Genomic DNA, 13,809 nt, shown 5'->3' on the forward strand with positions numbered 1-13,809 from the left:
CATTGCTAGAATACAAGAGGATCATCCAACAGAACGTATTCGCAGTAGCGTGTTCATGCAGTGTATTGTTGTAGAACTCATTGCTCCAAGGTTTTGTGATGGATACTGGTCTATATAGCTTTTATAAGTCTTCACGGACATATTCATGGAGGATAGATCTACCAGTAGTGCTACAATTAAAAATAAAATTTCCATATATCAGAGGATAACTGTTGCCATCATACCCAGTGTGGCTTTTCAGCAGCATCTATCTGCCTGGCCACTCTTGAATAGTTCTTGTCTTTCAAGACAACTATTCTGTGTTGGAAGAGTGTATGCGGGAGTTTTTCATAGCAGTTTTTATTAAAAAGAAATATTGTCAGTTATGAGAGGAGAAGCACAAGTTTCATAGAGACTTCACAGAGGAACAACAATAAAACATAATAAATCAGGAAAGGGGAAGATCAGGATATAACCACAACAGCAACCAAAATAAATTCATAGCAAATGTGAAACATAAAACAGCCATTCTGGTTTCCTGGAGTGCACTGCCTAATAGAGGCTAATCAATTTCAGTGTTAAGATAACATGGAATAACAGTGCAAAAAAGTTTTTAAAACCCATCACCAAAAGCACATCAGTTAAAAAGACCTAGAGCTTTTCCTAAAAAAATGCCTACAAGGGGAAAAAAACTTCAGAAGCAGGCAAGGATAAGTCTGGACAAAAACCTCTCTCTAGTGGCAGAGGGGTGAAGCTGTGGGATGCGGGGCTCAGAAATAATAATTATATAATAATAATAATTTATTATTTATACCCCGCCCATCTGGCTGGGTTTCCCCAGCCACTCGGGGCGGCTCCCAACAGAATACTAAAAACATGATCAAACATTAAAAACTTGCCTAAATGGAGCACAGATCTTGCTGCACCTTCAGCTGAGCCTGCAAAGAAACTGGAAGCCCATTATCAGACCTCCTGTCTCAGCCGGATTTAGGTTTGATGAGGCCCTAAGCTACTAAAGATAATGGGGCCCTTTATATGTCCAGCATCTTTGTCAACAGCAAATTGTCACTGTTTTTGTGTTGAATATATGCTATATGGCAATTTATGGATCTAATAGGTATCTAAAGCCCTTTGCACATAACAAAATATGTATTTTTATCAAAGTACATCCAGCTTTTTTTCCTTTTAAAATACTTCTGGGGCCCCAAGAGAGTGGGGCCCTAAAGCTATAGCTTGTTTAGTTTATACATATATCCAGCACTGTCCTGTCTTCGGCCAGAGGAGCGGGTGGTATTTGAAAAGGTTGCCTTTTACACGGGGACAAGGGAGCCAGAAACTCAAAACTCTTTTCTTGTATGGAAAGGAGATGCAACAACTTTGCTCTCCTCCCTGCCTCTTTAAGAGCCTGGTGGCTGATGCGCCTTGAGTTGGCCCAGCCCTTCCTTGTCCTGAGCCATCATCTCTAGCAGCCTCAGCCTCTTTTTTTTTTTTTTTTTGGCCCTGGGTTTCACTTTCTTTTCCTCTCGCGCCATGGCTTCTCCCGACTCGCAGAGGCTGGAGGAGAAGTTAACGTGCTGCATTTGCCTGGATACGTTCAGCACCCCGGTGACGGTGCCCTGCGGGCACAGCTTCTGCGAGAAGTGCATCTGCGACCACTGGGACGGAGAGGGCAAAGGGCCCGCCGCCGCCGTGAGCTACACTTGCCCCTCGTGCCGCAAGAGCTTCCCGGAGAGGCCGGAGCTCAGCAAGACCGTCCTGCTCGACAGTCTGGTGGAGCTGCTCCTCAAGCAGCAGCAGCAGGAGGGCGGCGGCGGCGGGCCGGCGTCCCGGGCGGAGAAGGCGGGCGCTGCTCGGGAAAGGAAGTGCCCGAGGCACGGGCGGCCCTTGGAGCTGTACTGCCAGACGGAGAAGCGGGGCATCTGCTGCGTGTGCACACTCAAGGAGTGCCAGCAGCACGGCAGGGCCCTCGTCGAGGACGAGCGGAGGGCCAAAGAAGTAAGCTGCCTGGCAGGGAGGGAGGAGGGCAGAAGCATTTCCGGAGCCGGCCACTAGGGGGCACGGCAACATAACATACCGATCATAGGCATCTCTCACTCTGCACGGGACCAGGCTGTTGATGGATGGGTGTCATGCTGGCTAAAGGAGCCTTTGGGGATCCCAGTTTAAAATTAAGCATTCCTCCTGGTGCATTAGTTACTTGGGATTGTGGGACATGGCCCTGCACATTGTAGTTGTCGTGGTGCGCACCTTAATCTTAAAAGGGTTTATGTTGTGGGGGGCGGAACACTCACCTGTCCTCATCCTCTGTCTCAGATTTGGAATGAAATGTCTCAACAACAGTTGTTTTAAATAATAATGATGATGATAATTACTTAATTAATAATAATTTATTACTTATACCCCGCCCATATGGCCAAGTCGACTCAGCCACTCTGGGCAGCTCCCAACAGAATATTAAAAACATGATAAAGCATCAAACATTAAAAACTTCCCTAAACAGGGCTGTCTTCAGAAGTTACTTTCTTTTGAAAAATCGGTCAAAATCTTTCTACAGTTTCTACTTTTAGTTACTGTAAGTATTTTTATTTATTTACTCAATTTAACTGCCTCCCACCCACCCCCAGCTACACCCATGGGTGACACAGAGACAGCCTAGGTTGTGTATATTGCTCCAATCTCAGTTTTGCTGCTGTGGAGAAATTTTCACTTGCTGAATGTCTGCCTGATTGATTCATGACTCTCCTCAGGTACCAAATGCTTTATAACAGGCATGTCCAACAGGTAGATCGTGATCTACCGATAGATCACTGGATGTCTGTGGTAGATCACCGGTAGATCAGTGGCTCCCCCCAAAGAAGCTAAACAACTTTGGCTCCCCTAAAAAAAACTCAACACCTTTGCCCTGCACCCCTAAAATGACCTGAACCACCAAAAACAGGGCTTTCATTCCTAAAAAAAAAGCTCAGTGTTGCTTTCCTCCTTCCTAAAGAAGCTCAACAACTTTTATGTGAACCCCAGAAAACAGGGCTTTCCTTCCTAAACAACTTTGACCTCAATCCCCCCAAAGGGGGTAGATTACTGCCAGTTTTTAACTCTGAGTAGATCGCAGGCTCTTGGAAGTTGGCCACCCCGCTTTATAATAATGAGTTTGATGCAGTAAGGCCTTTATCTCCACTGTAGCTTGAGATTTCATTCATTCCATATGAGGGATGGCCCGGCATTAATTCTTGGTGTCGCCACCAAGGTACATTTCCTCAACTTCTGTAGGAGAAGCCATGAAAGTTATAAAGCAGACATCGCTTGCCGTATAGATGTGGAACATTTTAAGACTAGTTACAGGTAGGTAGCCGTGTTGGTCTGAGTCGAAGCAAAATAAAAAAATTCCTTCAGTAGCACCTTAAAGACCAACTAAGACCAACTTAGTTGGTCTTTAAGGTGCTACTGAAGGAATTTTTTTATTTTATTTTAAGACTAGTTAGGGCATAACGGCTTTGCTGTGACAATACCAAGCTTGAATAGGTTGGAAGACATTGCTAGACCCAAATCATAGCCTATGGGCTTTCGTGGTCTGAGACACCATGGCCCTTTCTGACATCCTCAGTGAGTTCCTACTTCCTATAACTTGGCTACCTTGATGCCTACACTGACTACCTTCAATCTAATAGGGAGATATATTAATAGAGCTCCGGAGTCTTTCCAAAGAGATGAATGAATCTTGGAAGATTCATCTGGGGAAATCTGCCACCCTCTTGGGTGTGGCTAGGTGAGATTGAAGTGCTTGCCTATTAAATTATTTTGAACTCTCTGGCAGGAGTCCGTAAAAGCAACACTGGAGAAAACTCGAAAGGAGGCAGAGCCTATCAAAGAAGCAATCCAGAAACTGGAGCAGCAGATAGACAACATCAAGGTAAGGAATCCACAGAGAGCGTCATAATGACGAAAGTGCCTCCCATGGGAAGTGCTTGCTCTCCATTGACCCCATTTGGTACCCATCATGGTTAAAATCCAGTTGCTGAAAGAGCAAGTGGGCCTTCTGCATTTGTGTCCCTTTCCTAACAGCTCAGGCCTGCAGCGAATCCTTTGTCAACCTGGTGCCCTCCAGATGTTTTGGATTGCAACTCCCATCAGCCCCTGCCAGCCAGTCAAGGATCACAGTCTCTCTCTTTTTGCCTACCTCCCAACATTTTGTTTTCTTATTACCATTAAGAGGGGCACCTAATACCCAACGGAATGCAGAGCAGCAAGGGAAAGAGAGGCTGCTACAGTGGAAAGAACTGTATTTTGTTTTCCTTCCTTTTTCATCCAGGGTTCCTCGGAGAAGTTAAAATCTGGAGTTGTGCAGAAGTTCGCTTCTCTCGTGGAAGCCCTGAAGGAATGCCAGAGGAAGACAGTGGAGAGGATTGAAAGAGAGCAAGATGCTGCGCTTGGCAAAATGCAAGAGAACTTGGACCAGCTACAGTGCCAACTGGATGCTCTTACCCAGCGCAACGAGAAGGCAGAAGAGCTGCTTGCTTGTGCTGATGATATGACATTTCTGGAGGTATGTCATGTGTATGCTGATGGCATTTGGGCCAGATCTTTATATCCCCACCCCCAGGGGCCAACTTTAATAGGTGGGTGGTCCTGCCAACTTGGTTCATGAACTGGAGACAGTGACCATGAAGGACTGAACTCCAAGTAGTTCAAACCTGTTCTGAAGGGATCAGCTGTGCCAGTGAGTTCTTGCATAGCCAAACCAAGCAGGATTGAACTCCCCACCCTTGAGTCTCTATGTGCCCCACACCTATGGTTTGGAGAAATGTCCTGGCAGGCGAAATGGGGAGAACCAGTGGGCCACATTTGGCCAGCAAGCCAGAGGCTCCCCACCCCTAAAATAAACCATAGCTTAGTATTACAGAGTGGGAGTTGCTGCCTGTTCTGCTCCCCATTCCTGGCAGCTGACAAGCTCTTAACTGGAAATTATATTGAATATCATAACTAAGCCTCTGAACCTTGGCAGCTATTGGCATGCAGGAGTTCTGTGTTTATTAAATTCTTTAATGCTTTGAATGCTGTGCAAAGATAGTCCCAGACCCTCCAAAGTTCTTGAAGTGTGGAAGTCCTGTCATACACCAGTGTGGCTACAAACTCTTATACTTCAAAGTTTTCTGTGAAGTGGGGGATTTCCCGCCCCGCCCCCCAGCCTTGCACTGCATAGTAAACTAGGAGAGAGAGCAGTGGTGTGTTTCACGTCATGTGCACAGCATGCAACTGAGATTAGAAAAGAGTGTCGGCTCTTTGACCTTTCTGTGGGACTCTTCGTAATGATAAGCTCTTCTCTAGCCTTCTCAGCTGGGACACAGAGAGAGGAGAAAAAGGATTAGCTAGGCCTAATGGTCAGCAAGTTGAGACAATTGAAAAACAATTTGGCTGCCAACTCCAGAGCAGAGTTTAGAATGTGAATCACCCACCATGCCAGAGGGGGGAAAGTCTGAAGTTGAACTGTCTGGGGGGGGGGAATTCCATGGACGGGGCCCTCTGTCTTCAGAGAGACAGGCAAGTCATGCAGCGAGAGGGGGTTATTGTAGCAAAATGGCCTTGCCCAAATGGTTACCCGCAGCAACATTTTGTAGCCGATAAACATTCATGCATGCAGCAGCAGCACCACCAGGGAATTGTGTGGTTTTCTCATCAGAGGGCTACTGTGCCATTGTCCTCCTTTTCGTTTTGAATTTTTTTACGAGCTGAACAGTCTCAGATTGACAAGAATGCCCTGGCACACCACTGCCTTCAAATATATAATGAACACACTGCTTTTATTCGCTTTTATTTTAAACTCATTTTTCAACATAGTGCTCAACATAGCTGCCAAGTTATCCCTTTTTTACAGGGATTTTCCCTTATGCTGAATAGGCTTCCTCGCGAGAAAAGGGAAAACTTGGCAGCTATGGTGCTCAAGGTGGCTTCACAAAAGGGATCCACCAAACGTGCTCTTGGCACATTTGGATTTCTGAGCAGGTGCTATGGAGACCACTAAGGCAGGCAGAGGAGGGGAAGAAGTGGGGAGGGGAGCATGTGCCCCTGCTTGAAGGGCTGGCTGGTCCAAGTCCAGTTTAGAGATAACGAACCACAATGAAGGGAGAGGCAGGGGCTTTGAAGTTGCATCTGGACAGCAAACTGAGCAGGGTCACAGGTCGCGCTATTAAAGTCTTCCCAATTGATTTTTATTTCAATGAATTGCAATTATGTCCAAATGTGCATACCGTATATTAACATATTTTATGAAAATTTGTGTTCCTTTCTTTGGTGATGCATTTCCTCCTGCTTGGCAATATGTACGTGGCCACTGTAGAGTACCAAACTAGAGAATTCCAGGATTGATCCAGTTCACTTAAATAAGCTGAAGTTCAGCTCCATTCATGTACGTCAACAGTCAAACTTTGTGATTCCTACATTTCCTGTTCCTTGTAGGAACTGCATCATCTTCCTCCTCTTGGCAACTTAGAAGTTATTCCACCTGTTGAGTTTGATTTGGGCAGCAATGTGGATGCTGTCACTGAATTCTTCAATGAGGTTTCCAGGCTTTTGCAAGAGGCTCAGTCAAATTCCTTGAATCCACCAATGACTGAAACGAAAGGTAATCATTAAGCTGTTTTATGGAGTGGTGAAAAATTCAAGGTCACCTATGGAGGAGGGTCAGTTGGTCAGTTTTCTTTCCAATAAAGGCAGCTGGAGGTTTAAGTGCTACAATAAAGTGGGGAAAGTATTTATTTTTGATATATTTCCATATTGAAGAGGAATAGTAGGGCAATGACAGTGTTTAGTCTTCTAAAAGAAAGATTAGATTTGTACTGCAAGAATTGCCCCAATTTTCTCTGCAGTGGTCCACAAAACTTTGACCTCCTCAGAGAGACTTTTTAAATCTTATAAGTTCCCTTGTTCCCAAACGTTTTCCTAGGAAAGTAGGATCCAGTTCAGATGTAATCATGACTAACTAACAGTTTGTCATTACAAGGACAAGCTACAGCAAGCCTGAGCCTCATTCGCTTCCTCCTCCTCTTCCCGGACTTCTCTGACCATAAGAGGAGGAGATTAGAAGTTTCTGCTTCTAGTTGTAAAAAGTGCAGGAAATTGTGGTTTGTTCTCAAATCAGGATTCAAAGCCATTCTTTGATTCTGTCTTCAAATCCTGGTTTGAGAACAAGCTGCAGTTGCACAAACCACAGTTTCTCACATTTGGAAGAAAAGGCAAACTGAAGCTTGTTGCAAACTGAAATTCTGAACTGGGCCAAGCTGTGAACATGTGGCTTTTATCTGGATTTCACCTATTCATTTCAGCTCCTCACCTGGAGTCAACCCTTTATAATGGGCCTGGGCAAGGTGAGCAGCATGATACCAAGGAGGGCAGGGAGCAGAAGGGGGTGCCAGTGAGAGCACCCCATTCATCATTGGTTTGAGCCCACCATTGGCTCCAGCCCTGCCCGCTGGTGGCATGCCGCCCCCGCAACAGATTGCCCCAGTGGAATCTTGCCCTCAAAGGAGAAAACCCCTGCCTTTTGCACCTACATGACACCAAACAACTCATACACAGCAGTCCACAAGTGTGGTCTTTTGTGAAGCACTAGGATGAGAATTGTAAAGCTTGCTGCACACAGAAAAGTGATTTTAGAGACTTTAATAATTTGATCATACATCAGAGAGTATTTGTACTTTGTCTTGTTTCAGACCATGAGAGATTATTCCTTGGCAGCACCTAAGTGTCTGGTTATTATGAAGAAAAATATAACTGGGGGATGCCTCCTTTAAGTACACTTCCCCTTCCTCTTCCTCCTCTTCCTCCGCTTCCTCCTCCTCCTCCTCCTCCTCCTCCTCTTCTTCTTCTTCTTCTTCTTCTTCTTCTTCTTCTTCTTCTTCTTCTTCTTCTTCTTCTTCTTCTTCTTCTTCTTCTTCTTCTTCTTCTATATATTTTAAAATATATCCAAAGGCCAGCTTTGAACCTTGCTGCCTGTGTATCTTGTCCTCACCCCTCCCGAAAAGGCTCCCCCAACCCACTGCCGAGTCTTGACTTGTCTACCATTTTGAAATCGTTGTTTTTAAGGCAAATGAGTTTCCTTCCTGCTTTTAAGTTTTCCTTGCTTATCTCTCACTCTGCAGTCTCACCGGAGCCAAAGGTAATTGTGAGGAGGGCCGGACCGTGCCTTCCAGACAATGAGTTAAGAATGTCTTTTTTGAAAGGTAAGCGACTTTCTGGGCTGCACGCACTTACTTAAAACAGGGAAGTAGGGTCACAAGTGCACAAATATATTCAGAGCTGCTTCCTTTGGGTCCTTTGTCGGGATCATAAATTTATTTCTTCGTGTGTGCATGTTCTGTTGGTTATAATAATATTCCTGGTGGTGGCTGACCTGAGGCGGGTGGGGAATTCTCGCATAAACAAGTCTATTCAAAAGAACAGCATAGCATGGAAGTTGCAAAGTCACACAAGAATGTACGGTAGCTCCTCTTTCCTTCCACTTATGGGGTGGAATTCAAACTAGCGCTGAAGAGATCACTTGTTAGTGCAAGCATTTTTGCTTGCCTGTTGGAACGATCTCTCCTCTCCTGTGCACTGTTGTGAGGGTCCGCCTACCCTTACTCCAAGCTGATTGAGGAGGGCACACTGTGCTAGTGCGGCTCATTGTGCTGGCTCCCACTACAGCACCTATACAGTTTAAGGCAGTCCATGATTTTTGTTTTTCATGCAAATGAGTCATAGAATCATAGAGTTGGAAGAGACCACAAGGGCCATCCAGTCCAACCCCCTGCCAAGCAGGAAACACCATCAAAGCATTCTTGACATATGCCTGTCAAGCCTCTGCTTAAAGACCTCCAAAGAAGGAGACTCCACCACACTCCTTGGTAGCAAATTCCACTGCCGAACAGCTCTTACTGTCAGGAAGTTCTTCCTAATGTTTAGGTGGAATCTTCTTGTAGTTTGAATCCATTGCTCTGTGTCCGCTTCTCTGGAGCAGCAGAAAACAACCTTTCTCCCTCCTCTATATGACATCCTTTTATATATTTGAACATGGCTATCATATCACCCCTTAACCTTCTCTTCTCCAGGCTAAACATACCCAGCTCCCTAAGCCGTTCCTCATAGTCAATATTGCAAGAGTTTGCTGCTCCCACATTACACTGCTCATGCAAGTAAGCATTGCCCACATCAGTAGTCCTTTAAAAAAGAAAAAGCATAAGTTGGCCCCGGTGTGCCTTCAGATTCAGGAGTTCAAAAAGCTTCGCAAAACTGTGGAGCCATATTGGAGGCAGCCAATGGAGACCTATAAGTTCTGTATTTTATTCTCACTGTCTCCCACACACCTGTGGAGGAGGTAGCGGCCCCAACTCTGCTTTTGGGAGCAGCTGGGTGAGTTCCCTGTTAAGATCTCTAGGATCCTTGTTCTCTTGTTCAAGAGAAGCTTCTTGCGCTTAGATTAGCAGGGAACCAGGAAGCTATGGAGCAGATGTTCACTTAAATCACAAAGAACACAATTTATCTGTTAAACTAATAAATGGAACAGCTCCTGTTTTCTGACACGGAGTGGAACATGGATCAAAGAGAAAGCACTTAGGACTTGTAACTACCGCAAACAGTTAGTAACTCCTTTCAGAAATCTGTGGACCAGAGCCAATGGACAAGGGACAGTCTTTTGTATATCCTTGCACATGATGCCTATGTACTTTCCCTGCCCAGGCTTCTGGTTTGCATCCCTGAGGGAAATAATTATTCCATTAACCTTATTTAGGCAGAAGGCTGATCAAAGGGAATGTTGCGTTGCTGACAACAACCAACAGCCCTCATAGGCACCCTGGCACTCAGCAGGGATTTCTCATAGGCCATTGTGAGCAAAAAGTGATGTTTAAATAAAGCAGAGCCTGCAGATCCTAGGGATCTTGCTCCAAAGAAAATGGAAGGCACCAACTTCCCTTGCCTTTTATTTGACCCCTCTAAAGCCAACTTCCACTCTCCCTCAAGTGCAATACTAAAAAGTTGGTACTTCGTTCTTAGAACAGAATCGACAATAGAACAGAAGTCTGATTAGCTCCGTTAGGAGAGAACAACAGAAGAAATTGCCAAAATGCCACTTCAATAAGGCCGTGCCATGCCTGATATTAGGGATGGGGGACCTTTTTCTCTTAGCCAGTTAAAAATAGGCTAAAGACACTTGGGTGTTTTTTCTCCCACCTGACTTTGTCACTCCTGCAGATCAGCAGAATTTGACCTTTGATCCAACCACAGCTAACCAATACATGCAGTTGTCTGATGAGAACCGGAAGTGCCATCACTCTCAACGTATTCAGGGCTCGAGGCCAAAAGACCCACAGAGGTTTGAGCCATGGCAAGTCATGTGTGCCCAGAACTTCAGTCGGGGCAGCTGCTACTGGGAAGTCAAGTTATCTGGCCACTCTGTCATCATTGGCGTGGCTTATGGAAGGTTCCCAAGGAAGAAGCGGGCTGGCCGCACATTCACCATTGGGCTGGATAAACTCTCCTGGGGCCTGCACGTCCAGGAAGACTGCTATATGGCTTGCCACAACGCCAAGTTCGTTAAGATAAAAAAGCACGTGTGCAAATTCATTGGAGTGCGGTTGGATTGCAGCCAAGGAGTGCTATCCTTTTATGGTGTGGATGACAACATGGCACTCCTCCACACCTTCAACACGATCTTCACAGAGCCCCTTTTCCCAATCTTCTGGCTTTGCGAAGGCATATCTGTGACCCTCTGCCAAAAGCCACAGGGCAAAGTTCAAACTGATGGGGTGCCTCCTGTCTTGCAAGCAGCTGCTGCTGCTGCTGCTGCCACCACAGTGGACGAACTGCGAGATGAGAAGATAGCTCCGAAACAAGGAGAGCAACTCTCCTGATATCTCAAGGTACTTTGTACCCATCTTCCCCAGGGAGAGGCAAGTCCCCATTTCCCTCAACTCAAGGTGGGACAAGTGTGCAAGAGGGATTAAGATTTGGGGAAGATGCTTGGGGCACCCAACGCTGTCCTGGCCACTCAATGCTTAGTGTGCTGTGCATCCTGGTGAATAATACTGCTTTCTGACAATCTCGTCTCATTAAAAGCTAAACAGGAAATGAAGAGGAGCAGGAAAACAGAGTAAAGAAAGTTTAGAATATTTCAGCCTACTTAAGCAATTATTAGGGGGCAGGGGGGATGACTGGAGGTGGACAGAACTAAAATGTTTTTTTTAAAGTAATTAAAAAAAATTAAATGGCACAGTAGGGACTGATAACTTCACCTTGGGACAAATTAATTTTCAGAGTCAGCTTGTCCTGAAACATTAAATTCTCTCCTATGTATGTACTAGGGACCCAGGTGGCGCTGTGGTTAAACCACTGAGCCTAGGGCTTGCTGATCAGAAGGTCGGCGGTTCGAATCCCTGTGACGGGGTGAGCTCCCGTTGCTTGGTCCCAGCTCCTGCCAACCCAGCAGTTCAAAAGCACGTCAAAATGCAAGTAGATAAATAGGAACCGCTACAGCGGGAAGGTAAACGGCGTTTCCATCTGCTGCTCTGGTTTGCCAGAAGCGGCTTTGTCATGCTGGCCACATGACCTGGAAGCTATACGCCGGCTCCCTCGGCCAATAATGCGAGATGAGCGCGCAACCCCAGAGTCGGTCACGACTGGACCTAATGGTCAGGGGTCCCTTTACCTTTACCTTTATGTATGTACTGCATATGTGTAGCTTTCCATACAAGAAAACTGAACTTTTTGGTTCAGAGAGGTCGCACTATTTTATGGTTTGAGTTTAAATTATGACGGAAGGAGTTCCATTTTACTTCTCTCTGCAAGCTCAACATGTCTTAACTGCTCATGTGTTTCTTGCCACTTTCTCATCAGCAGATTATGGTGGGAATGAAAACTTGCCAAGTTGGTTCCTGTTTTATTGTTCAGCTTAAAAAAAAAAGTTTTATTGAGAAATAGCTTTCTAAGCAAAAAGGAAAAATAAGCTTACTAAATAAATTTCTTCTTTTATTGTAATTCCCTGTTCTAGCTGTGAGCTAGAAAATTGTCATAGTCCCAGGGAGGAGTATCCAAGAAACAAAACTGATCTGGTTCTTAGTAGGGTGACCTTAAGCTCACAGTTGCCAGGGACTGGGTATCCTACACTACTGAACCTTTTGGTCTTGCTGATCAAAAGGTTGGTGGTTCGAATCCCTGCGACGGGGTGAGTTCCCATTCCTCTGTCCCACCTCCTGCCAACCTAGCAGTTCGAAAGCACGCCAGTGCAAGTAGATAAATAGGTACTGCTGTGGAGGGAAGGTAAACGGCGTTTCCGTGCACTCTGGTTTCTGTCATGGTGTCCTATTGCGCCAGAAGCGGTTTAGTCATGCTGGCCACATGACCCAGAAAGCTGTCTGTGGACAAATGCTGGCTCCCTCGGCCTGACTCCAGATGAGCGCCGCAACCCCATAGTCACCTTTGACTGGACTTAACTTTCAGTGACCCCTATTTTTGATTGTATTTTGTGTACTGATTAATTCCCTCAAGTCCAAGAGCTTTTCTCATTGTTCCACAGCTGTGCCTTGGAGAAAAGTATGATCTTGCTTGCTTAATTGAAGGTTGGTTAAACAAAATCGCTTCTGATTTCCTGTGCATCTGATAAAATCCGATTCGGTAGATAAAATCAGAGGTGTATGACTTCAAAGTTCCACAGTGACCAATAGCCATTGATAGACCTATCATCCCTGAAGTTGTGTATTCCAAACTTTTACTGGCCATCACCATTTGTTCTCTGAAATAAGGACGGAAGAACAGCCTGCTGGGTCAGGCTAATGGCTCACCTGGTCCAGCAACCTGTTCTCACAGTGGCCAACCAGAAGCCTGAGGGAAGCATGCAAGCAGGAGTTGAGTGCAACACTGCCCACCTGTGATTCCCAGCAACTGGTATTTGAAAGTATGCTGCCTCTGACAGCAGATGCGGAACACAGTACTTCCCTTTCATTAGTTGCCCTCAATTTCTAATACTGTATCAGGGGAGGGGAGGGTTGGGTTATCTCTCCACCCACTTCTATCTCACTCATCCTATTAATACATAAGCCACTATCACGCCCCTTCTTTGTTGCCTTTTGTCTAAATTAGGGAAGGTGCTCTGATAGCTTTATCTGCCCCCTTTTTTCATGCCAATGAATTTTTGGAGAAGGGTGGGCAGAACCGTGCACTGTATCCCAAGTGCAGCTATGCTATTGATTTAAATAAGAGAATTTTGATACTGGCCATTTTACTTCCAGTTCCATTCCAAACAATCTGAACACTGAATTTGCTAGGTGCGCTCTTTCTAAACTTTGTGTGTTTCTGTCCCTTTCTCTGACCCTATCCTAGGCAAACAAAATTGTATCTTTGAAGATATCCTTGAAAATCTGCTCAGTCTCCATGTTAGCAAACATATGAAAGCGAGCACATATGAAAGGATGGTATTCTCTATGATAGCTGCTGAATTTAGACTCACCTTGTACGGGAGATTCATAATTCCGTGTGCCTCCCCCCCCTCCAAATCAAGAAATTCATTCCCGATTACCAGAGGAAATTAAAACTAAATAAAAAATTGAAGGGCAATAATCATCCCCACCCACTGCTGTATTTGTGGATATGATCTTTAGAGGGCGCTGGCTAGGAGAGATCTCCGAGATCTAGTGATTCTTTCACAACTCATATGAGGCTGCCTGCAAGCCTAAAGATGCTAAAGTTTGGAGCATAAACCTCCTTCATGAAACTCGTTGGGTTTTACTTCAGAGAAAGCACGCTTAGTATCGTGCATCATTTCCACGACACCATAAATCCGGCAGGGGGGACCTGTGGCTCTCCAGG

General features: G+C 45.4%; 1 protein-coding gene across 1 annotated transcript; it reads left to right on the forward strand.

Moving 5' to 3' along the window:
- Positions 1 to 1,485: 1,485 nt before the first annotated feature.
- Positions 1,486 to 11,181, forward strand: TRIM65 (tripartite motif containing 65). Its single transcript, XM_060271838.1, has 6 exons — positions 1,486 to 1,974; positions 3,791 to 3,886; positions 4,286 to 4,519; positions 6,430 to 6,595; positions 8,112 to 8,192; positions 10,201 to 11,181. The coding sequence occupies exons 1-6, from the start codon at positions 1,510 to 1,512 to the stop codon at positions 10,857 to 10,859; spliced, it is 1,701 nt and encodes a 566-aa protein (XP_060127821.1). The 5' UTR covers positions 1,486 to 1,509; the 3' UTR covers positions 10,860 to 11,181.
- The last annotated feature ends 2,628 nt before the right edge of the window (positions 11,182 to 13,809 follow it).

Source organism: Zootoca vivipara, chromosome 2, assembly GCF_963506605.1.
Source record: "Zootoca vivipara chromosome 2, rZooViv1.1, whole genome shotgun sequence".
Lineage (NCBI taxonomy): Eukaryota > Metazoa > Chordata > Lepidosauria > Squamata > Lacertidae > Zootoca > Zootoca vivipara.

Bases quoted from the DNA above. Each gene is read 5' to 3' on its own strand.
- TRIM65 (XM_060271838.1), top strand. From the start codon at position 1,510: ATGGCTTCTCCCGACTCGCAGAGGCTGGAGGAGAAGTTAACGTGCTGC. The intron at 1,975-3,790 runs GTAAGCTGCCTG...ACTCTCTGGCAG, and splicing joins ACGAGCGGAGGGCCAAAGAA to GAGTCCGTAAAAGCAACACT. The intron at 4,520-6,429 runs GTATGTCATGTG...TGTTCCTTGTAG, and splicing joins ATGATATGACATTTCTGGAG to GAACTGCATCATCTTCCTCC.